Source organism: Myiozetetes cayanensis, unplaced genomic scaffold (genome assembly GCF_022539395.1).
Source record: "Myiozetetes cayanensis isolate MyiCay16 unplaced genomic scaffold, myiCay2020 scf6-25, whole genome shotgun sequence".
NCBI lineage: Eukaryota > Metazoa > Chordata > Aves > Passeriformes > Tyrannidae > Myiozetetes > Myiozetetes cayanensis.
The window spans coordinates 18,895,468-18,921,699 of NW_026087853.1; the positions used below are offsets into that span (position 1 = coordinate 18,895,468).

The following is a 26,232-nucleotide window of genomic DNA, read 5'->3' on the forward strand; positions in this document are numbered from 1 at the left end:
AAAGCCAACTGTGTCCTGTGCTGCATCAAAAGTAGTGTAGCCAGCAGGCCAAGGGGGTGACTCTGCACCTCTACTGTGTTCTTGTAACACCCCACTTGGAGTGCTGCATACATCTGTGGGTCCCCAGCACAGGAAGAGCAAGGACCTATTGGCACAAGTCCAGAGGAGGGTCTCCAAGTTGATTAGAGGGGTGGAGCACCTCTTTTGTAATGAAGTCTGATACAATTGGACCTAGGAAAGAGAAAGCTTTGGGGTGCCCTAATTGCAGCCTTCCAGTACCTGAAATGAGCCTACAAGAAAGATGGAGAGACACTTTTTACAAGGGTGTGTAGTGAAAGGACAAGGGGAAATGGTTTCAAACTGAGGGTAGGTTTAGATTAAATATTAGGAAAAAATTCTTTAGTGGGACTCTGCAGAGGCACTGGAACAGGTAACCCAGAGAAGTTGTGGATGCCCTATCCCTGCAAGTGTTCAAGGCCAGGTTGGATGGTACTCTGAGCAACATGGTCTAGTGGAAGATGTCCCTGCCCATGGTAGGGCAGTTGGAAGTAGATGATTGTTAATGTCCCTTCCAAACCCATTCTATGATTCTATGGTGTTTAAATTGCATGATGCAGAAATACTGTCATTATATCTGGAAATACTTTCAGAATGTGAATAGTAATGACATGTAACACTTGTTAACTTTAATTTTAATAGTTCTTTCTATTTCAAAAAGTTTTACAATTACCCATATCTGTACAATTTCTCAGAGAAGTATTTGTATAGTAAATGATGAAATATAGCATTTTATTAATGAAGGAGCAAACTAATGTCTTTAGTTTGTATCATTTGCTTCTGATATAAAGCTATTGCTTTGGAAAGAAAACAAGCATTTTAGTGGCTTTAAGTGCTCTGAATAAAATTGAAAAGTTAAGTTGAAGTGTTCTAAACTGTGCAGTTTAGTGTCAACAGCTGTGTAAGTTATACATTGCAATTCTATTGAAGCAGTTTTGATTACATAGTTAAATATATATGTAGATATTTATAATAATAATATTAAATTTTATAGTTATTTTAATGGAGGTGTTAGTTTTCCAGGTAAGTTGTAAATTACCAGCATATTACGAGTACACTTCTAAAGAACTGTAAATATAGTTTTCACCTTAGTCCCATTAAATTACAAATGTCAAAATTCTATCAATTTAATGATAAAAAAACTATAAAATCCTTAATCAAAGCTTAAGTAATTCACGATCTACTTCATCATAAGTAATGCAAGCATATTTTTTCCTTTATATTCTCACAAATATACTTGTTAAAAATGCAACTTTTCTACATATTTTGCAGTTCTGAATTGACATAACTTAGAGAGGATATTTAGTTATTTAATATAACATTCATGATGTAAGAATTGACAATGATTTTTAAGCAGTTGGTAACAAAGAAACCATTTAATGAAGATAGCAATAAAAAGAAAACTAGATGATTGTTAGTGGAAAGGTCATTAAAACCAAATATTTTGATAATAGTGTTTAACACAGAGGACTTAATTTTTCATGTGTAGAGTGTTGAAATATGTGTTTTGTCTTTGACAATGACTCTGAAATTAAGAGGGTACGTTTGACAGGGGAGAGAAGGAAAGTGTATTTTGGGTGCTAGAAAAAAAATTGGGTTGATTGTGACTGTGTTCTTCTATGAAATGGCAAATCTTACAGTAAGGACCTTGATATTTTACTGATTGTTAAACCTAAACAGAATATGAAAAAAATTAACTTCCTTATTTCATTTACAGTGCCATGACTTTCCCAGAATCCTAAATCTGCATTTATTTTTTTAAGAGCAGAGGGTTTGAGGGAGGTGAATTTTCTAAGATGTTAGGGTAGGCAACTTTTTTTGAAGTATACAAAATGATAATGCACAAGATTCTCTTGATTGAGAGAATCAAGATCGTTAAGTAAAACAACAAAAAAAATTGTATCCATCTGTAGGAAGATCTAATGAGAACGTATCCTGCAGGTGATTTGGTTACTTTTTGTCTGAACTCATCATTACATGACAATTGTATTTCAGTTTTATGGACACACTTTTCTTCCAAATTAAGGTACACTTAAGTGCATTTTATCTTTCTTTTTTCTTTGTATTTAAATGTTGTGGGGTTAGGGTAGAGTTTACGGAAATCCAGCAGAAAAGGTTGGGTTTTTTTTAACCTATTATCCTGGGGGGTTTTAAGGCTAGTGTGAGTTTTTGTGCCTAGCAGCCAATTGTCTTTTACAGTAATAATCTTGTTCTTATGCCTCAGCCTCATCCAACTTTTGTAACTGTTTTTGGAAAGGAATATACATTACCCTATACAAAGATAGTTAAAGCTTTAGAAAAAAAAGGTCAGGTGGGAGAGACTTGAGGAGTAAATGGAAATGTAAAATATTTATAGGACCCAAAGCCTTAAACTTAAAAGAGGATGCATTTATGAGTTACTTTCAGGAAATCAAAGTATAGAGCCCTATGTTTAGAGGACTAACTGCTGCATAGGTTGTAAAAAGAGGTGACTTCTGATCCTTACTGTTCTTCCCTCTCTTGCCTCCTCTAGTTTCTGCCTCACTTTTACTTGATTTTCTGTAGTGCTGCACTGGATTGAAAAAATATTAGGTAGTTAAGTATTTTTTGGGGTAGTAGGAAAGGTACCATAAGAATAATATGTGATGCAATAGAAGTGGAGAAGAACATAGAATTTTGTATGAGATGTCAGTGTTAAGAAGGATCTTACTGTTTCTTTACTGAGGTTCTGGTACTTTAGCTTTTAATTCTGTTTCTACTAGAACATCCTAAACGATTTTCAATCAGTGCCTCTATGATGTCTTATTTATTATTTAAAATGATAGGTACACTAGGCAAAGGGAAGTGGTTTGCTTAGTGGTCCCCATTTGGCTACGTGCTCAGAAGCTCTGAATCTATCCCCTAATTTTACAACATATGCTTTAAAAATACCCTTGTTTTCTTAGAATGATGACATGTAAAATGTCCTCATGCCTGACAGTATTAAGTATCTGAAATATTAATTTTTAAGGTTATATAGAGATGTGTATCTATACTTAATAAAATTCTGTATATGTATTTCTTTTTGAATTGTTTTCTATACATTTTCTAAGTGTGTAGTTTTTATTTTCCTGAAGATTGTCAGATGTGGAAATTGGATTCAATAAAGATCAATTAAATTATGGTCATATCCACCTTGTCCATACTGAAAATTAATAAAATTTAACTTTGTCCATTGTGTCTCAGAGATAATACAAGTGAGGAATTTTGTTCTTGGATTGTCTCCCTCTGCATTGAAAAGTTGATTTTGTAAGCATATTCACAGAAAATGTTTGGGGCACTGCAGGCTTGTCTTTGTGGTCATAAGTCTTTGTAGACCTTGAATGCCAAAGTTCTTTCTTGAATTTTCCTTCGGAAGAGTTTTTGTACTCTGTTAGCTTCAGCGTCTAAATTAACTCATAAAGCCTCTCTCCTTACCCTTCTTCCTCAGAGGAGTTCTATTTATAGTGTAATTGGGAAATAGAATTTTTACTTTTCCTCAGAAAGGAAATTATTTCAAAAGTTTATTTGTGTGTGTAACTGCATCCCACAACTCATCTAATATGAAATTAGTTTTGTGTAATATGCATGGTAATTTGCTTCTTTGTTTTGTGGTGGGGGATTTTTTTGTAGTTTTTTTTTTTACTTTAATTTATTTTCTAGATATTCTAGACAATTTCTCAAACCTGTCATTTTCAGTCAGTTATCTGTTGTACTGGAAACAAATATACTTTATTCACTCACTCTTAGGGCTTTCAAGGGCCTTAAATGTTTTCTTCATTTTTCTCTGCAGTTTTTTCATGAACAGCATTAAACCTGCACAACAATAGCATTAAACCAACACAATTTTAGAAATTAAAAATAGTAAATCTTTGCAGTTGTTTCCTTGCAGATATAAATTTAGTATTAGTTCCTGAAATAAAATTATAGGTTTAGACTTTCTGACTCCAAAGTATTTCAGTAATGGAAAAGTTGCATAAATATGAGGCTTGTCAAGGTGATGTAAGCTGATGAGTGTAGCAGAGTTGAAATGCAGAATCTGAGACTTCTGTTTACTACTTTTAAGACACTATATGGTTTTACAACTCTATGGTACGTATTTTCCATATTCAGATAAGTGATTGCACTTAATGTAACTTAAATGTAAAAAATTAAATAGAGTTATCATTCAGTAATAGTCTTCCACTGATTTAAAACTTTAGAATGTGGGTGTGTTTTCACATAACCCATAGAGTGTCTTTGTAATCTGTTTTCCCTTTACCATCAGATGGAACTTTTAGAAGAGAAAAACATAGTCAAGACTCAGTGTCGACAACTGGAGAAGATAAAAGTTGAGTGTGATAAATTGACAGAAGAATTAACCCAAAATGAAGAAGAAAATATAAAACTAAAACGGAAATGTGAATTTGTAAAGCAAGAACTGGAGAAAAAGGTAAAGTTAACTTTGGTTAAAAAAAGACCAAAACCTTTGGTCTCTCTACTGATAAATACCTAAACTAAGTGATGGATTATAGAAATAGGTGGTAAATTTAAATTTTAAAAAATACATGTATGTATTTAAGAATATACCTAGTCATAGTGTAGTACACAATTTCAATATAAGTGAAAGAAGACAAAACTGCTTTTCCTGGGTTATGAACTAAATCCTCCAAAGATTCACTAATACTATTTAGGACTTGAAATATAAATCCTGTTCCTGCCTGATCTCTGATATAGGTAACTAACAGATGTTTAACCAACCACTTCTTGTTTTCTTCACTTTTTCTTAAAGATGCAGTGCAGTTATGATTAATTTAGACCTAATTTGAAGTAAGTAAGCAATGTAAGCACAGTAAAAGAAATTCTAACTAATGTTGGAGTGGAGGATTTTTTGATTTTTGAAGTATGGAGATAGGAAAATCTTAAACCTGGCATTTCTTTAGCTTATTAAACTAATCGGAAGTGGTTTAAAAGCTCAACTTGTCAGACTAATTAAAAAAGTACCTCAAATGAAAGTTCAAAATATGTTTTTTCTAGGTTGGCATTCCAGTGCTAGAATATCTATTCAGGAAATAAGTTTGTAGGAGCGTACATAGACTTCTGTAGTCAGTTGTGAACTAGCTCCAACCTTACCTAATGTTGGGAAGATATAGTTTTTAGACCAAGTTTTTATCTCTGAATGGAAAAACTGAAAAAGAATGGAGAAGCTTTTGAGCACACAATCCTATTATGTCATCCTTTGAAGGTAAATGCAGATGGAGAGTTCTACTTGATTACATTAATTGGTTAACTTAAGAAAATATTTACTGTTGTGCTTTTCTTTCTGGTATTTTTGTATTAACTAAATGAAAAAATCGATCTGCTTATCAGGTATGTGTTTTTCACATTTGTAGGTCACCTATATTAAAAACACCTATTTTGCCGGTAGAAGTAACACCTGCACATAAATATGTATATACAACCTCCTGAAAGGAGGTAGAAAGGAGGGTATTGGTCTCTTCTCCCAAGTAGCAAGTGATAGGACAAGAGGAAATAGTCTCAAGATGTGCCAGAGGAGGTTTAGATTGGATATTAGGAAAAATTTATTCACACATTGGAGGAGGATTCCCAGGGAAGTGGTTGCGTCACCATCCCTGGAGGTATTTAAAAGATGCAGATGTACTCAGGGGTGGTTGACTTGGCAGTGCAGGGTTTACAGTGGACTAAATGGTCTTAGAGTTCTTTTCCAACCTAAATGATTCCATGATCCCAGATGCATCCCATTCACAGAACCTGTATGTTAGACATACCTAGCTCCATGCTGGTGTCTCTTAAGAGCAGAGTGTGAAGATTTCCAAAAAATACACTTTAAACAGTTGTGCTTTGTCATTGTGAAGGTACACAATTAATAAATTTTCATAATTAATTATTCTTGCTCTTCTCACCATTCTCCATGCACTTACATACACTGAAATATTCCTGTTAAAGTGTTTGCCCTTCACTACATTACATCCTCCTGATCTCTGCAGCAGACAGGTGTGTTTCAATTTCACTTTCTGTCACAAGATGAGTTTTTTTAATATTAATTACAATGCATAATTCAATGTTTTTTATAATATGCCAGAAGTTTTGTTCAGTTTTACATTGTGGCTCTATCACAGATATAAATGAAGTGAATCTGAATTTTAAAAACATATTTAATGAACTTTCTTACATCAGATAACTTAAAATGCTTTCCTTAGTGCTACTTACTGTCCTATGAGATATTCTTTGAGTAGTTTTCCTTTGAGAACACAATTACTGCCAATAAAATTTACCTTCAGGGATCTCTTTTTTCTGATGATAGAGATTAGATGCTTGTAACTGGTTCATGGCAAAAGATAAGAAGTATTTGTTATGGGCTCTCTTTCTACTTGTGAGAAGTAGATTTGTAATAGAATGTCTATTTTTGACTTTGAAAATAAGCTTTTTGATTGTTGAGTTTGGATTTGGTAGCAGTTTCTTCATAACTGGTTTACAAGAGAATAGGGAGAATCAAGAGAGGAAATTATGACTGCTGTTAGAAGGCATTGTTTTTCCATGGCAAGCAATTGACCTTTGCATGAGTGAGTATGTTGTGATTATAAGATTGAAAGATATATTACTAATTATGTATGTTATATTAGTAATGTGGTAATTTCTCTTTGTTTTGTTTTTCCTTTTTCACTCCAGGAAAAACAGATCAGCAATGAGGAAGATCATTTGAGAAAGATGAGTGAGGCCAGACTGCAGTTTAAGGATCAGCTGCGCCACTTAGAAATGGAACAGCAATCCATCCTCTCCATGATAGGAAGTGAAATTGATTCTGCTTGTGAAGTTTTTTCTCGGGACTCCGTGGAAAAATTCAAAGTAATATTAAGTTTTAAGTATGCTCCAGACTTTATTATTTTCTTAATGAAATTTGTAGTGGAACTTGTATTCATGGTTGTTACTTACCACTTCACTGTATGGATAATTTATGGACAATGGAATTATGGATATGTAGCTGGTTTGGAGTGACATTGCTAGGTATTAGAATGGGATTCTAGGAGGATCTGTTTATGTATTACTAGGCCTGCTTTCTTTTGCAATTTTTTTAAAAATAATTCTGCCTTTGCTTTTGTGAAAGGACCTTATATCAGCCGGAGTTTGGAGGCAGGTTTTCCAAGGCCATGTTCCTAGAGTTGGGAAGTCCCCAAGGAAAACCTAAAATACTTTTTAAATTGGGGGTAAATGAGAGAAAAGTTTTGTTAAAATTGATTTAGATGCTTCGTTTTTTAAGTAGAGAAGTAAATGGTGGAAATGAAAGAATTTATAATCTCCTCTTTTGGGGAGCAGGTCCTTGTATCCAGAAAACTGACTCAAATTTTCAGGAAACTGGTAGCTTGCTGTAACTTTTTCTTCACTATTTTATTACTTCTTCTGCAACCCCTGTCTCCCTCTAGCTTTTCTCCCGACCATTCTGGTTTGCTCCCCAGGTACAGAAACCGCTCTTCCTCCCTCTATATGATTCTACATGGCTAATCCTCTTAAATCAACATTGTACATTGCTGAGAATAAAGAAAACAGAGTGTGACTCAGACTGTCACCATACTCAGTAGCGCTTTGGACATTCACAAGCGCTTGACCTGGGGGCTTTTTCCAGAGTACTTGCTCAGATTACATCTTTTTCTGTCTTACTGTTTAAAGAGAGGATACTTTGTAGTTGCTGGTCACTTGACTGGGCTGGGCTGCTTTTCAAATAGGAATTTTTCACCATTGACACCATTTCTCCACTTACCTATGGAACTGGGATATTGCACCACAAAAAGAGATGAGAATTCTAAGAAAATGTATTTGATAAACAAGCTTTCTCTTCTGTATCCTTACAGATAAGCCTTTTTTTTATTAAATCTTTGTCATCTGCTTTACTTGCAAGATTCTTGATCATTGAACCGTGCCTTCTTGGACTTACTTCCCACCTCCTGCAGAGTCTTTGGCTTCTGGATAAAGTCTTGATACCATTCCCTTTAACTTTTGACCACTGGCAAACATAAGCTGGTTTTGAATCTGAATTTTTTACTAGACAGCTAATGTGAAAACAAATGTTAAACAGTTTTGAGGTTCCTGGTATGATTTTTTTTTTTAAGAAGGTAAGAAGCTTCCTTTGCTGTATTTTCCTCTGCCCAATACATTAGATATTGGCAAGGTTTCTAAAAGGTTTCACACAAGTTCTTTACTTCAAGAAATTGCCCCTGCAACTGAGGTAAGCAGTGAGGAATTTGATGGCTAAATACTTGTATTCAAAGAAGTTGAACACTAGCCTTAATCTTCCTTGACAAAAAATTATTTGTTTGGTTAATTTCAAGTAAGCAGAAAACACTCCTTTCTGTGTCTAATACTCATTTTTATGTCTATTTCTTTCTCTCATTCTTTTCCATAGGCAATATCACTTACACCAACAGTTCTGAATGATCCTCATCGCTGGTTAGCGGAAACAAAGGTAATAGTCAAACCTCCTGAAATTTTACCAAATAAGCTAATACCCAACAGTTGTGCAGCCTGAAGCAGTGGGAGATGTACCTGCACACGTCAGGGGGTTGGAACTAGATGATCTTTAAGGTTCTTTTCAACCATAACAACTGAGTGAGTGGATGAGTCTGTGAATGGATGGATCTGATTCAGTTGAAAGTGTGTTTGAAAAGGCACTTAAAGGGTAACAGGGAAAATACAAAATGTTTTGGCAATAATTCTGATGTTTCCAGACTGATATTTCAACTGATGGAATAATTTTCCAAATTTTTCTGTCAACAAGAAATAGCTGTCTCTATAGCAAAATAAATAACAATGTTGTTTTCACAAAAAAATGCATTGAAGTAACTGTAGTGATAGCCTTTAGATCTGGTTCAATTATTTTCAGACAAAGAAAACATGAGAGTGTATTCAGCAAGTTAAGTTTCTCTTGCAGTATTATCACAAGGCCAGAAATTTTTTTAAATAAGGCTGTTATTAATTAAACCTAAAAGATATTAGGTTGAATTCTTGGGAAATGAACTATTTTCCTTTCCTCTCTGTTTGAATCTTCTGAATCCTATAAGGTGTGCGCACATGCTTGAAAAGATCTTCAAGGTGATGACTGGTAACTCATAAATCTTGCCTTTCATTTTGCAGCTTTCCTCCAATTCCCCAACTCCCACATAAACATATTTCTTATCCAATGTCTTTTAAAAGAAATAGTGTTTCAAGATCAAAGTAGATCACAAGAAGCTGTGGAAGACAGCTTCAACTTGTTTTTTATTGCTTCATATAAGAAGGTCAAAGCCACAGGAGAATTGACCTAAGGAAAAAAATTGTAAATGTTTGCATGTAAGAGAATTTAAGGTTATTGTGTAAGACTTGTAGACCAAGAAAGATTACCACTAGATAGTAGACATAAGATTAGATTTGAAGGAGAAAGGTTATGCAAGAAGTATTTTCTTCATTTGAAAAAGTGACACTGACATATTATTAAAAAGAACTTTCAAAGAGTATCTAAAATCATTTGCATATGTTTCTCACCTAAGTTTCTTTAGCTGCTAGAGGGAAGTCTAGAATGAATGACTACTTAAAATTCTACTTTTATTTTCTTTTGGTTTTAAATAGGCGGTGTAAATGTATTCCATTTCATCACTTCTAGATTTACTATATATTGATCACAACCTTATCGATGAGCTCTTATTTTTCTCCTCTGTGTGAACCTCAAATATTAACTTTTGCTGACCAGAAAGGATTGATGTCACTTTTTTAGAATGGATGAATGCTTTAAATTCTGTCAACATGGAATAGAGAGAGAAAGGTATTCTGAAAGGAAGGAGTATCTGTCGGTGTCTATTTGTGCACTAGTTCAATCGGAATTTCCGTACCTACACTAGGACATTCATGCTTCTGATTTAAAAGAAATAAAATCATATAAAAGAAAATTGGTGTGTTGCTTTTTCACATACAATTATCAACCAAAATATGTCATTTAATACTATTGAAGGTCAGCGTATGTTCTCGCAATATATCTGAATGTCCCCTTCTGTTGTTGTTATTCAGTAACAGGTACAGATTACTATTCTTTGATTCTAAAGATAATTTGATCAGTGAACAGTTATGTCCTCTTATTTTCATTAGAATTCTTTAATTTTTATTGTCCCATTTTTTTAATGTAGACTAAGCTTCAGTGGCTGTGTGAGGAGGTAAAGGAGAGAGAAAGTAAGGAAAAAAAGCTGCGGTGCTACTTACTGCAAAGCCGAGAACAGCTCAAGCACTTTACACAGATGAAGGAGACTGAGCATCAGTCTCTCTTTAAACAGATAAAAAACCAAGAAAAACTTCTGGAAGAAGTTCACAGAGAAAAAAGAGGTATGTTGCTAGTTCCATTTTTGTTAATAAAAGGGAGAAAGAATTTAAAAATTGTAATTCCTATGGCACATTTAGATATATTTTATCAGTTAGTTATTACAAACTGTAATTTGATAATCTGCTAGTGGTAACCAAGAAAAAAGTTATGTTTTTTTTGTTTTCCCTTACTGACAAAAACCCAAATACAATCAACTCTGTTTCAACCCAGTACAATGGCTGAATAACGCAAGAGTTTGCATCATGTGCAGTGGATATAAAAAATGTTTTTCAACTATACCATCTGAGACATTTCACGGCCTGGGCAAAGAGGAGTTATACAGGAGTCTGGGGCAGTCTGAATTAGACTGCTATTTACATAACTCCCTGTGTCATGGCACAATCTTTGATTGTATTCTTTTACCTCAGTTTCCAAAGGAAGGTGTTACCTGTCAGGTTTTCTTCTTGTGTCTTCTTTAAAGGGCTTGCTCTGGCCTTTATTCAGGGCTCCATACTGATATGATGGGACAGAATAAGTACTCTTTTAATAATTTTGTTAGTTGTCATTTTATGTTGACTCTCAGATGAGAGTAAACTTTTAGTAAGTGTAGTTATAGCTTCTAGTAGCTGACTTATTATTGAAAATGTTTTATGAAATGTTGTAACAAAAATAAAACAACTACCTGGTTTTGAGTGGAACAGAGTTAATTCTCTTCCTAGGAACTGGAGCATGCAGTTTTTTGGATTTAGTATGAGAATAATGTTGTTAACACACTGATAGTTTAGTTGTTGCACCGTAAATCAAGGACTTTTCAGTTTCCCGTGCTCTGCCAGCGAGCAGGTTCACAAGCACTTGGGAGAGAGCATGGCCAGGACAGCTGACCCAAAACTGGCCAAAGGGATATTCCAAACCACAGAACACCATTCCTAGTATATAAACTCAGGAGAGTTGTCCAGGAGGAGCCAATCATTGCTGAGGAATGGGCTGGGCATCACTCAATGTTGAGCAGTGGTATAACGCATCGCTTGGATTATTTTTGTTTCTATTTCTAGCTTTGTTATTGTCTCCCTTTTCATTACAATTGTATTAATTTTATTTTATTTTTATTGTTTTAATTTATTTTATTATTTTATTTTATTGCAATTCTGTAACTTTTCTTATCTCATCCCAGGGCTTTTAGCTTCTTTCTTATCCTCTTCCCTATCCCACCAAGTATGTGTGTGTGTGACCAGTTGGCTGCATGGTACTTAGTTGCCATCTGGGGTTAAACCAACACCACAACAGCAATAACAAATGAAAACATTCTTGTAAGTGTTTTATAGAACAGTGCACGTTATTTGTTTTAAAAGACTAATAGTATTATTTCAAGATTTTCTTCCTCCAATTACAAAGAACTTAGAAAGAAAATGTTTTGATCTTTCAAGCTTGAATGTTTCTATTATTATCCTTCATTTGTTAAAAAAGATGGCACCCAAACCCTGATATGACATTAATGGTGCATTAGTGTTCTTATACTGGAATAATTATCTGCTAAGATGATATCCCTGAGGCCTTAATTGCCTTTTTTAATAAATAAAGCAAGCCTTATTTAGTTCTCAATTCTATTGAACCTTAATTAGTTTAGGCTTTGTGGAACAATTGACAGCCTGCATTTAAATTTCAAGCTATATGTAAAGTTATCATGGGAAGTTATTAAACTGAAAAGAGTGGTAAGAAGTAATACTATTCACTGAGCACAATAAATAGTATGTAGTGTCATACCTTCTATTTATAGGGGCCATGCCTTTTCTCCCTACAAGTATGCTCAGTTTGTTATTTCACGCACTACAGCTTCTGCAATTTGAAGTTCTGCTCTGTCTACTTCTAGATGTGGATGCTGGTTAAAAGTAGATAATAAAAAGGAAATAAGTTACATAGTTCAAGGGTTTTTTTATGTACCAGAAACCAGTAAACATTCTTTAAAATTCTACCCAATACAGGATGAGAAATAGGACTTAAAAAAGGAGAGCAGATGGCCAACAATACAGGCCAGTGTTAGGTTTAAAGCCTGGGGTCAGGGTACATGCACATGCTAAGGATCCAGAGCCCCATGGGTACAAAGACAGCAACAGAGGAAGATAGGTAACTGTGATTGCTGTTGGTGGATTTTCCCAAAATATCCATAAAAAATTCATAAAAGATTAATTTTTGTTTTGAATTTTATTTCTAATTTAAATAATGGTAATGCCATTTACTGTTTTATAGGAAAATGGAATCAGGAGTGTTCATAAGTAACTGTCAAGCACCTTATTTTCTCTTTACACACCATGGTTTTTTAATGAGATAATTTGAAACTTGGTCATGAAAGGTGGTAATTGGTTGGTTGTTTTTTGGTAGGTTATTTTGTTCTGTTTGGTTTTTCTTTTGGACACTACTATGAACATACTGTTGGAGGAGAGAAGCAAGTACTTCCAATTACAAAGCCAATTAATTATGTACATAATTAAGAACAGTCTTCATGTGTGCAAATTTATGATTCACTTTTTCACATTCTAGTTTGATTAGACCTGATAGTTAGCAGGTTTTGTGCATACAGATGAAGTTATGATTTGGCCCAATGCCAACGTATTTATTTAACTGTAGGCCTGGAGTGTCACAGGCCTTCCAGCAGTGGGTCCTCTACTCTTAGTAGTATCCAAGATTTTAGAATGCACGTGCACTGAATTAAATGACAGCATTATGTAACACTGTATGCAAGAATAATGGAGTTACAATCTCCACATGAATTTAATTGGTTTGTTTCACAGTCATGTTAACATAGATTGTTCTTTTTTATTTGAAAATTATGGCCTTCATTGAACCAAATCATGTTTTTTTTGTAAGTTATACAGGATAGAAGAAGACTAGAACATACATCTGTTAGTGTGAGTTCTGAGCACTATTGTTCATTAAGTGATACATTTAAATGCTTATAAAGGGGTTTTTATTTTACAAAAAAGAAGTTACAAGACAAAATGTGGCTGCTTTTTTTTCTTGAACAAATACTCTTACATACTGAATGAAAAGCTCAAGCTTAATTATGATGCAACTGTTAGAATGTAAACATATAAATCGTTTAATGGATAAATTACTTGGACATGAAAATTGGAAAAGCTACTTTCCCAGAGGGAAAAAAGAAAGCACAACTAATAACATAAAAAAGGTGTTAAGCCGAAAGGAGAAAGCCATTCATCAAAATGATAAAAAACTTAAATTAAGGATACAGAATGCTGGTTGGCTATTGTTACCTAAACATAAAAAATGGAAGAAGTACCTACACAATACTAAGGCACTCAGTAATGAAATTATGGGCAAATCCTAGGTGCAGGAGTAAAACAAATGAAGGCAGAATGTATTTAGTCTAATTGATAAAAAAAACCCTCACTTTTTTTTTTTTACATCAAAGTATACTTTACAATATTGCTCAATAAAATGGATATTCAGTCAAATTTGATCCAATGGATGAACATATTTTCTGATACACTTGGAATAATGCAGATTTTAGATGGAACATTTTATCAGATTCAATGAATATCCGTGAATATCCATGGATGTGGTTGACTGTCACCACTGACACAAACCACTTATCTGAGTACCTGAAAATACTCAACTAATTAAAGTTTGCATAAATCAAAACTTACAAAAATGAGTCAGAGAAATTGTATTCTTAAAAAATTAATTTCCTTTCAGTTATGATTCTGATAGTATAGTTTATTCATGCTTTTTAGGGAGAAAGAAATAAAAGTAGAGATTTTTGGCGGACATACCCAAAGTAAGTAGAATGAATATTTAAATTACTTGATTTATGAACACATTTAAGGAAGTTTTATAAGCTCAAATAGATCTACTAAAACTTAGCTGTGTAGGTTTTTGTCTTTTCACCAAAGCATTTGTAAACATCTAGGATATTGTAGACTTTTGCATCTTCCTTATGAGTTTCTGTAGAAGTGTTAACATTATCACAGTCCTACCTATGATGGTATAAACTGGCTGTCCATGTGGTATAATCCTTACAAATACAAGTAAGCTAGCATAAAGATTCATGAGTGAGGGAAAATAAAGTCCTGTAGCATAGAATTTCAAGATTGTTTATGGAGTAGCAGAAGTTTCGTAGTTATCTGGTGATGGTACAAGGTCAGCTACAGTTGTCTTCCTTCTTGATAAGCATACCATGCTGGAGAGTGTAGAAAATCGGAAGTCTAGCGATATTTATAGATTGAGAAGAACTGAAGAGGATGTGAGTTCTAATTTCTGGTTTGCAGATTTGTACTTGGGATATAGTTCACTATTTCACAAGATGCTTGTCTAACATGCTACACAGTAGGATGTTTCACTAAGTAACAACTTGGATAAAAATAGAAACTTATTAATTTTTCCTCCTAAAGTGATTTTGTTCTTACAATCAAAATTATTTCAGTAACATTGCACTACATATTCAATATTTTAACAAAATGGACAGAAGTCTGAATAAAAGGTATAAATTCCAGTTTCTTAACTAAGTTTCATTTGCATTCTGGAATCACTGAGCATGCCGAAGTGTTCTTACAGATCTGTTTAAAAATTAATTTTGGTAACAAGGATTTTATTTTTCTTATCTTTTTAATACCATACTCACAATTTTCACCCAAGAACTGCCCCAAATTTCTTTGATTTATTGCCTTTTATATGGTCTAGCCAGACTGGGTAGTCTGAAAAGCTTATCATTCAAATCAGTGAAAGTCCATATTTGATCTTGGGAGCGCCCATTGGTCATAGAGATTTAGATTTAATTTAGTTGCTTTTCCAAGAAAATCTTCTTGTTATATATTGACAAATATAGAAGGTGGACAGAATGTGTTATATAGTGGTGAGACATGGAGTGTGCACAGTTGTTTTGTTTCAGGATAATATACTGCTACTTCAGAATAGCAGTACTATCATGAATAGTCAGCAAAGAAATATTTTGCAAAATAAGACCTGATGTATTTGGCAAGGCCGTATCTATTCTTTTTTTTATAAAGCAATGTTAATAAGGCTGTAGTGATGTTAGAAGAGTGGGTGCATTGCTCTGACATACAGACCTTACACTGATTTAATTTAATTTGAAGATACAATATTCTGCAAATACTGTTTTACATGAAGTCCCAGGTGATGCAAGACGTATTCTGTACCAATTCTCAGTGTCTACTAAGGTAATACTCCATAATGACACTTAAATTATTACATATTTAGGATTTCTGTGGTGTAGATTATACTGCTAAGTAAGGCTTAAGAAGATAACATTTCTAGTCCTGAGATATGATAGACTAATGTTAGATGTTGTTGTTACAAGCACAAATCTGTATAAAGCAAGTCTATGATGTTTTATTTATGCATGAAGTTTATCATTCATGCATTCATCATTGTGTATTCCCTTAGATTTGAGGATACATAAGTCAAATATTAGAAGACTTACATTTTAACCAGTTTTACTGATGGTGTCATCTCTGTGAATCATGCAGGTACCTGCTAGTTTCATCATTTTTGAGGAAAACAAGTACAAAGGTATAGATAAGTGCTCTCTGAAGCAAGACATCAATTTATTTTAATTTTCTTCTTCTGTTATGCTCCGTAAGGATTATTTGTTATATAACTGCAGTGGAAAATGTAGACTCAAAAGAACCTGTTATATTAAAGTAGATTCAAAATGTAGGTAAAACTTTGACAAAACCTAGTCTATCAAATTATATTCCCTTTTTTCTATTTTATAGTCAGTAAGTCCAGTTTTTGTTTGAACCAGGAACACTAAAGCAGAAAGTGTAAAAATTTAAAACACAAAACCAGTGTAGTACACAGAGTGCAAATACACTGACAATGAGCAGTTTCTGTTGGTTACACTGGGGAAAAGTATGAAAATGGAAACCAGTGAAAATCAAAACATTATAAAATCTTTCTATTATGATGTATTATGTTTAATTTAGTAGTAAAGTACATATACTGTTTTGAAGATACCTTTAAACCTGCTTCTGCCCTTTCAGCTTTGTTTGTTTCTTTCCCATTCGTTTTCTTTTTCCCATATATTGCATCATATTACCCCTGTATGACAACACGGTCCTTTCTGTGGCAACAAGAAACATCACAAGGTATTTTCAGGCCATCTCTTATTGAACAGTGAATGGGAGCATCAAGTAGAGAAAACTCTTTTAGGCATGCATACATACAGGAAGGAATCTGAAGGATTTCAGAGAAACTCTCCATAATACCTGGTTTTCATGGTGAACTTCAAAATGCATAAAGTTGAAATATTTTTACTATTAAAATTATTAATTTCTTCTTAATAGTGCTCTTGCCCTTTAAGTAATGTTTGGTTTTTTTAATGTGATGGGGGAAGGAGGAGGGAGGACTTCTAAGTTATTTTAAACTTTGCCAAAATGAACCTGCGTTCAGAGTCTTAGAAGAATGGAAATAAGCCCAAATAATTTGGAAATCTTACCCTGTGGAGGTCTTTTTTTTGTACTGGGAAACTGGAAAAAGCATGGATTGCTGTAATTATCTAGTATTTTTCTGCAGCAGTTTTCATTTGCCATTATCTTTTTATGCACTCATAAAAACATGGCTGCCATTGTGAAAAAGAGAAGGTAAGAGATGGGATCAAACTGCAACTAAGATGTTTTTAAGACTTCCTTTGATTTCTTTTTTCTTTCTGAACCACATACTCTGGATGCTTATCTGAAACTTATGTATGATTTATAGTTTGGAAAGCAAGATGTGTCCTTTAAACATTAAATTGCTGAGTTTGTGGTGCTCAGTAACACTAAGAGACTAAATTTATTAGTTTTACCTCTTGGTTTACCTATAAATATTGGAAACTAAATCAAAATTAACAAAAGTAATTTGGGAGATAGGGATTTTGTGTATATTAAATAGTTAGAATTTATTATTTAATGTTTTCTTCCTTTTGTGAATTAATGACTTTCTTCTTTAAACCAAGCCAGAAGAGCTGGTGTTCTATGAACTACTGGGGTTTTGGGTTTTTTTACAGGTGTTGAAATGATGGCATAGGACTGTTTATAGTAACAGTTATAACTTAACAATGGTTTAACACTACATAATAAAGAAAATCTTGGAATCAACTGTACAACTTTATCAAGATTCCTTGAAATTAGTATGAAAAGTATTGTCATGATTTCAGGTTATGTCGTGTTTCTATATCAAATTGATATCACTGATTTACAGGTATTAAAGAAAAAAACCAACCAAACAGAAACCATCCCAACACAGGCACTTTCACTTGTCTTGAATTTAATATTTTCTTGAGAAGTATATAACAGAAACATACTCTTTGTCACTCAGTCTTCTTTAGGTAGAAATAACATCCCCAAGGAACTCTTTAGTGTCTGATAAGATGCCTGTTTAATTAAATAATATGCTGTTTTATAGGAAATGAAACTGAACCAAGGGCTCTGTGGTCCTCTCATCTACTGCCATAGTCAAAGTCATTTTAGTCAAAAATACAGATGAATCAAGTTGGAAATTTGAACAGGAATTTAAAAAAATTACTATCTCAGATTTTAATATAGTAAAACTCTTGAAATCACAAAAGTATTTTTAATATTGTATATTGCTATATTATAGATTAAATATCTTTCAAAATTAGAGCTTGTGTAATGGTTTTGCCAGGATTTGTCAGACTCTTCTAGAATATGTTTTTCGGTGTAGTTTATTGCTGTGTTAACAGCTTTTATATCCTTTCAGCTGACATGCTATTTAAAACCCTTTTTTTCCTAAGGTGAGTGCTAATGATAGTGCCCATTTGGAGAATAGAAGTTTGTCCTATGCCACTATTAAAAAAATCTCATTTTAAGAAGAGCTTCAGTCTTAAAGTTTGCTGTACACAAGAAAATAATTTTAATTACAGAATATACTTTATAAGTGAATCCTTTAAAAAAAGAAAACTAGTTGGTTTTGGATCTACTATATAAAGATTAAATTAAATAAGTGATATTTAATCTCTTAGCATATTTTTCCTTCTAGTGGTTTAAATATGACAGTTTTCTAGTTGAATATTTACTCTGATCAGCATGTTCAAGGTAACAGCTGTCTATAACTGAAATTATCTTTTATTTCCTTCTTGGTTTTGGTTTAACAAAATGGGAACTGTGATTGGTACCTTTAAATGCTTTACATATTTTGTAATTAAAAGGCAAAATCCTTAAAAATGTTTTAAAGTCACACAAGACAATCAAATTAACTGTATAGTTAATACAGTACCAGTGATTAGAACCATAAGCTACAGAGTGTTTTTATGAACTAACAAATCCTTCTCTATAACTTATTAAAAATCTACTTGTAATAATGGGCACATATATTTGAATCTTTTTCTTGTGGGCAGAGAGAGTCACAGTATTTTTCTTGTCTGCCAATATTATAATAGTCTTTAGGATAAGGTCATGCATGATTTGCATTTTTCTGCGTATTTTAAAGGTCTCCTGTTGCAGGTTGTCAGGTTTCTAAACACTGTTACTAAACATTGTTGCTGTAAAGTATTATTTTCTTGCTGAAACAGACACAGTATCTGAGTCATAGAGATAACATGCTTGCTCCTGGTTATGTAAAAAAATAAAAAGGAGAACTAAGGATAAAGCTTGGTCCCCTATTCTTCAGTCTAATTTCTTAATTCTACTCGGAGAACTATTTTTTAAAATAAGAATGTTCATATTGCAGTACTTATTTTCCAGTATTTGATCAGCACCTTTGTGCAACATGGTATAGTGCCACTGTGTAAATCTCTGTTTAATATTTAAACATAATAATAATCTCTGAAAATATTTAAACATAAAATTTATCACTTTAATTCTTGTTTCAAAATTCTAACACTTTCAAGTATGATTTTGTTGTGGATTTTTTATTTGTTTTAGTATATCTGGTAAATTGAGATACCTACCACTAGAGAAAGAAACCAACTGCAAAACCAAGAAAACATTCACTGAAATATATATGTACTTCATACACGTGTACATACCGCATCAATAAATGTTGTACATACTTCAACTGCCAGGATAGACATTTTGTCTTCCTGATATTGATTACAGTTGATGACTTGGCCATTACTTTCTTGATTAGTTTGAAGCTCCAGGAGCAGCATTTTCTGCAAAGAATGTTTGAATGTTGTCTCTATGGAAAAATGCTTCCATTTGCAAAGTCAAATGACCAGACAGGATGCCATTTCTTGCAAGTACAATAGCAGGATTGTCCCACCAAGGCATAAGCTCAAAACCTAATGACAGCTGAGAAAATTAGAAATAAGCATTCCTATTATGGCTTTCTTCATAATTACCAGCTTAGTTTCTTGCATCTTCCTCTAAAGTGGGTGTGGTGGATGGGGTGTTTTATAACTGCTAGTTGCATTATGTTTGGTTTCCATGAGCCATACTGGCCTCTGTGTGTATGTGCTTTGTTGCAGTAAATGTTTTCTTGGAAGCTGTTTGAGTCTTAGTGACACATAGGACCGTGTAGTAGAATTGAGCTTTCTTACACCGTTTATCAAGGAGAGAATCTGTGGAGCTATAACTTTTTTGTGTGCTTTACTCTTCTGATAGTTTATTAAAATGTCCAAGCTGCTAAAAGATCCCTTTTTTTCTGAGATTGGAAGGGAAACTTAATTTCAAGACCGGTATCTTTCAGCTTCCTATGTTATCTGCTCTCCTATGTTGCAGACATTGCAAATGGATTGTTTAGCTCTGATCTTCAAACAGCCCAATTAAGAAATGCACTTCTAAACTCCAAAGAATTACTCCTCTCAAGTAACAAGTGACCTTGGCTAGAAAAGCCTTCTGTCTTGCCTCCTTCAGTTTGCCCGGTTACTTCAATTCAAATGAGTTGTAGCTGCTTCAAAAACCTTGATACTCTTAGTCTGTTCCTTAGCTAATAGGTCCAAGATCAGTTCTCTCTATATTTGCATTAAGATATGCAGCTGCCTTTCAGATGTAGCCAAAAGGAAATTTGCTGATATGCATAAATATGGTTGGGATGATAAACATCAAAAAAAGAAAAGCCAAGGATATTAAGAGAGAGAACTCACTGAAGAAAGTGACATTCAATTTCCTGTTTTGTCATTTATATATGCCATAACATAATTTTTATGTAGCTGCTATACCCATAAACATATCGACATAATTTTCTAAAACAAGAAATGACAAATTAGCTTTTCAAGCTTGCTCTTGGTAAGTGAAAACAAATTAAGTTTCAATTTCTTTCTGTGTACTCCTGGAAAATTTTATTCATTATCAGAAAGGAAATGTTTCTCTATTCAGGAGAGAATTGTAACAATTATATATTATATGCGGTGACAGAACAGAATGTTCAACTGTATTTTCTTTTTAAAATGTCAACTATTCTGAGGACTTCACTTTGAGAGAATTTTCACTATATTTTTCTCTATATAGTAATGATTTTTTTGCTGTTGTTTTTCTTTCCAGGTTATTCAGTAGGGTTTCTAATCAAAACTGTGGGAGAAAAAACCATTGTTCAGTTATCTTGCATAGGTCTACTACAGACAGAGGTGTGATGACAGCTCACACATACAAACATAAAATAATCACGAGTTAGTGGGTCAAACTGCAGTTTCCCATTCACAGAGACACTGAATATCACTACAGACAAAAGGCTGAATTCATGCTTCTGTCGCACTACCCTCTGTTGTACTTTCTCCTTCCCTTGTTCCATGTCTCCTTCTCTTTGGACCCCTCTATAATCATATTTTACTCAATATTAGCCACATAGGACAGTTTGGGTTTTGCCATTATGGTCTGATCTTGTTGTAATGAACTAAGACCCTTGTGGAGGTCCAGGTTTGTCCGTTTTGCCAAACCAGGACAAAGTAAGCAAGAGCAATGCACAACCAGAGTCAAGGAGCAAAGAGACCTCCGTGCTTGTTGGAAAATGCAATCTGCAGATGCCATATCTGATGTGATCTGGCCACATCTGCTGGAACTGGAACACTTAGTGGTAGCACTGTGTCAGTGGCTTCTGTGGGACATGAAGGAGGAGTAATTACAGTCATTAGTACCCAAATTAGCTTATTTGAAGCTCTCTCCTTTAAGTAAAGAATTTCACTGTAGTATAAATGTGCTATTAGACTGTTAGGCTTAAAGTTTGCTGGCTCCTCAGCAAATTTGTTAAGTAAAATTTGAAGTGTTTATTCACTAGCATTGTTCGTTAGATTTTGTAAAAAAAGTCTGTTCTCAAGATTTATTTCTAATAGGAACATTTTTGCCTCCTTTCCAGCACTGGTTGGCAATGTTACTGCTGCACGAGTAATCAACACTTGATAACTATTTCATCTTGAAGTAGAATCAAGTAATTATCGAAACATTGTCATTTAAGGCCTTCTAAGCATTAGTAATCATCACACAATGCTTAGTGGCAGAAATTCAGCATGTCACTGTGACTTGTGTTTTGTTTGAGTTTCTACACTATCAAACTAGTTTCTAAATTCAGTAGATCTCAACCTTTATTTTTAGGTTTTTAAGTCTTATTTTTTTCCTCGTAAGAAACTGCATAGTTATAACTGAAAAGAGACTTCCGTGATTGAAGTTGGCTAATGATAGTCTGAAAGAAGAGTTGGAACCTTTTTATAGATATTTCAGTAAATAGTAGCCAAAAGTTCACTGCAGCATACTCCAAGTGTTTCTGTTCAAATACTATATGTATGTGTGTTAATGAATTCTCTTTGGCTTATGTATGTTTGATAATAAGCAAGATGGACTTTGAAACTGCTTTCCCTGGTACTGAAATTAAAATAATATTTTTTTTTACTATATTTAATGGTACTAAAAATGAGGAAAATTTGTATTTCACTTAAAAAAAATTCATTTTTTTTGCCTGCAAGTAGAAGGCATAACCCAGAAGCTGTAATGACTAGAAGGATTTCACTGTTGTTATTGTTTGAGGTTTGGATTTTGTGTTGAACATGTTAACGTGCATTTACAGGGCATTGTTCCCTAGCTCATGTAAGAGGAGGGCATAGACAGTAGAAATGGTGGGGCTTCCTGCTGTATTCTATCAGGTTTTTTATCCCTAAAGTGATACTTGCACTTGAACCTTCTGGTTTGTTTGATCACTGGCATCTTTGTTAAGATGGCTGTGATGATTGTTGATACAACTTTACACAGAACACAAAGAGATTTACACGGAACAAGTGAGATTGTTCCAAGGCTCTAAATATGGAACACTAGTCTCCAAACTTTATTGATTGTATGCCTTATCAGTAAAAAATTTTTGAGGACACCCCCCTAATATATGTATATTTACTAAAAATATATACACAGAAATATAAAACTTGATAATACCTATATATATACACACCTTTATAAGTGCAACCCTACTGAGCTACAAAAACATTATTCTGTGCCTTGATCACATTTTCATAATGGAACCATCTTTGATTCAGAATGAGATGTTTTTGTTTTATCACTGCAAGGTTAGTCTTCTGATTTGTCTGTGTCACTGACTGTTCATTAATGAAACTTACTAAAGCATCTAGGAAGTGGTGCTTGCTTGGGAAGCTGTTCTTCAGTGATTTTTTTTTTTTAACTAGACACCCTAAGGTCCCTCAGGAGTTTTTGGAATCCTCTACAGCGTGTTTGCTGGTACATAAGAGTCATTCAAAGGAAAACGACAGAATGCTTATAGCTGTTCTTCAAGATATGTTAAATACGTATATATTCACAACCCTTCCTCTTACTTGTCCTACAGTAGCTTTCAATTCAGAATCAATATGGTCCAACCAAACCAATATGGTTCTCCCAGGTAGTAAGTTAGGCAGTTGTTAAGACATAAAGAAATTTTGTGCTCTCATCACCTTTTGTATTCATAAGAATGTTCATAGGAATATTTCACATGGATTTCAGTACACTTTACTTAAACTTCATGTCAGCTCTGTGAAGATAGGGAAATATTTTCTTAAGCCATATTTAAATGAAGCGCACAAAAATCCCCAGGAAGAGTGGAGAGCCAGAAATAGAACTCAAAAGTCTCACGTAAGAATCAGGAAAAAAAATTCTCTCTTTTGACAAACGCCTCTTAAAAATATATAAGCAGCACATTAGAATAGAAAAATAGAAAATATTTTTTTGTTTGGTAACCTTGTAGTATAGTTTTTTGAGTAAATTTAATCTCATATTCAGACAAACTGTTCCAGTGCAGTCATATTTGGACTGTAGAAGAGGTTACAGCAATTCCACCTAATATCTTGTGTACTTAAACTGCGTATGTGAATATATCAATGCTTGAATTTTGAATTCACTATAAGGCAGACACTGTAATAGTTCAGGTAATGACAGGTACAGAGGAGTTATAGAACTGATGAGAATTTAGGACAGCTTCTTGGGACAAGAGAAATGTTGAGAGTCATTTTTTAAATGAAGTGTGGGAGATGGATCACTTATGAATGTTTATATTAAATACCAATCAAAGTGAAAAGAAAATAATAAAGAAAAATAGCAGGATGAAACATAAGGAAGAATTATCAAAGGAATTAAATTAGAAGCAAGATTTATACATGTAAAGAAGTTGTTGACAATCCAGACATCATGCCAGAAACAAAAGGAAACGTTTTTTTTCCTCATTGTCCCAAAATTTCTAGCATCCAAACAACAAATAGGTTAATATCCTGAGTTGTCAGGGACCCCCAAGGATCACTGAAGTCCTTATCATGCACAGGACAACCCTGAGAATTGCACCATGTGCCTGAGAGTATTCTCCAAATCCTTCTTGAACTCTGTCAGGCTTGGTGCTGTGACCACTTCCCTGGTGTCTTGGGTTTATTGATTGCAGTGATGGAAACTGAATAATTAAAATCTTTAAAGACTATGGAATATGCTCAATGTGAATATCACTATACTAATTTGCTAATGGACTAGAAAGCTCTAATCAGTATTGAAATCCCCTGAGACATATAGGTTTGGGTTCTTTTTTAAAATCTTGCTTGGGATTACATAAATGCATTCTGAAATGCTCATAACTTATTGAGCCTTGTTCTACACTAACAAAAATTAAGGTTCTAAAAAATACCTATCTCTCTGGAGCTCTTTAAAATAATAATACGATTATGTAGAAATTCCCTCAATGGCTTGCATGCATGACAAGTACTATTTTAATTAAAGTAGTTTGAAACACATGCCAGTACTGTTTTACATCTCAGTTATTTTAGTCCCAGGGTGATTTCTGGTGTCTGGCCTGACAGTACGGGGGTCCAGTCTCATTGAAACATCTTTTAGTATTGAATATTTTGGAACTGTGACAGTTGCCGTTCTTCACAACCTAACACAGGTACAAGGCAAAATTGCAGTTGTTCTGCCTCTACTAGTCATGAATATATGCATTCTGAAACACTTTATTTAAACTGGTTCAGTTAGAAACATCTTGATTCGCCCACCAAAACGGGACCTTCATGTCAGATTCAGTGTGTGAAGGGACAAACTTGTAAGTGGTATAATATGTCATTAAACTTGACTATGTACATGTGTGCAAGATAAGTAATTTCTAGCTGAGAGAAACTGGTTTATTTAGCTACTTGAAAATTCCTTCATACTTGATGGAAACCTACCTGGCTGCCTTGTGGATCTACAGGAATGCTGCAGTGTCTGTTCAGCAGTTTTGTGGGAAACATCCAAATGATGACTGAAACCCATGGGATGTGTATTGGAAGTGGAAATGATAGGAAATACTTGAAATAAGAAACCCTATGATTTTGAATCAAAGTAAATTTAAAGATAATATGATCAGGGTGTCTAATAAAGTGATTTCTCAGTGGTTTGTTATACACTTATGTAACTTAAAACCTCAATATCTAAGGTTACAAACTTTGGGAAATCCAAAATAGTTTTAATGTATAACTAAAAACCCTGACTTGTGTTTTGGAGAGGAGCTGTTCTTAGCTTGATGATGCAAAAAGGATGTTGACAATTTTCTCCCAACTGCAACTTTTTTTCTGATAATAACCTGGATTTCTTGCTTTAATGCTACATAGTAGCAGTATTTTCTGTGCTATATGAGTTTTATATTTTCCTGTATGATCTGCAACTACTTCACGGGGTGAGTCTTGTATCAGATCTACATGCAGCCTGCAGATATTGGGGTAGTTTACAGCATATTACCTGTGTATGCGAAACTGAACTGAAGGGTGAATGTCAACTTCAGAGTACTCTGAATCATGTTGTAGCATTTTTCACTAATTGAGTAGATATCTGTGACTATAAAAACTGTTTCTGTGTACAGTTCTGTATTTGTGCATTCCCCTTTGCTAGAACAATGTGAACATTAAAATGTCATACTGATCCAATTTGTAGACTATTCTCTGGCACGTTAGTGTTCTCTGAGAATGTGAAGCAGAACGTTGTCTATCATTATCTTCAGTTTCTTAAAATGGGAGGTCATGCAGTGTTTGAAATCAAGAAGTTGCTGCTCCAGGTAAAATAAAGTCCATATCCTGTTTTCCACCCTTGTTACACCCAGCAAAGAGGTAAAGAAGTCGAACATTCTAGTTCATGAGGGAATTTAACCATTCTAGTTAGTTATTGGCACATTAATGGATTACCTAGAATAAATAAGATAGTACTGTTGTATTTTACTCATTCCAATCAACAGATATCTGCTCCTAAATCTATTTTCTGATACTTTTCACCAGCAGTAAAAATTACAACTGGGGTATGTGCATGTGGAAAAAAAATCTGTCTGAATAACTGCATACCTTTTTTCCCTCACTTATCTGAATGTTATGATGGAATATAAAATCTTTATGTCCAGCTTAATATTTGCAGTATTTTGCAACATACTGTGTTGGCCCAGTGTCAGGCAAACTGCAAAAGATAATGACTCTTACA

General features: G+C 33.9%; 1 protein-coding gene across 9 annotated transcripts in view; it reads left to right on the top strand.

The window, feature by feature from the left end:
• Window positions 1-26,232, top strand: part of CEP128 (centrosomal protein 128) — a 195,567-nt gene that overhangs the window by 45,517 nt on the left and 123,818 nt on the right. For all 9 annotated transcript variants that reach the window (XM_050336008.1, XM_050336007.1, XM_050336003.1 and 6 more), the window contains 4 exons: window positions 4,322-4,486; window positions 6,724-6,900; window positions 8,453-8,512; window positions 10,203-10,395. In XM_050336008.1, coding sequence (XP_050191965.1) covers window positions 4,322-4,486; window positions 6,724-6,900; window positions 8,453-8,512; window positions 10,203-10,395 — 595 coding nt within the window. The remainder of the gene's footprint in view (window positions 1-4,321; window positions 4,487-6,723; window positions 6,901-8,452; window positions 8,513-10,202; window positions 10,396-26,232) is intronic.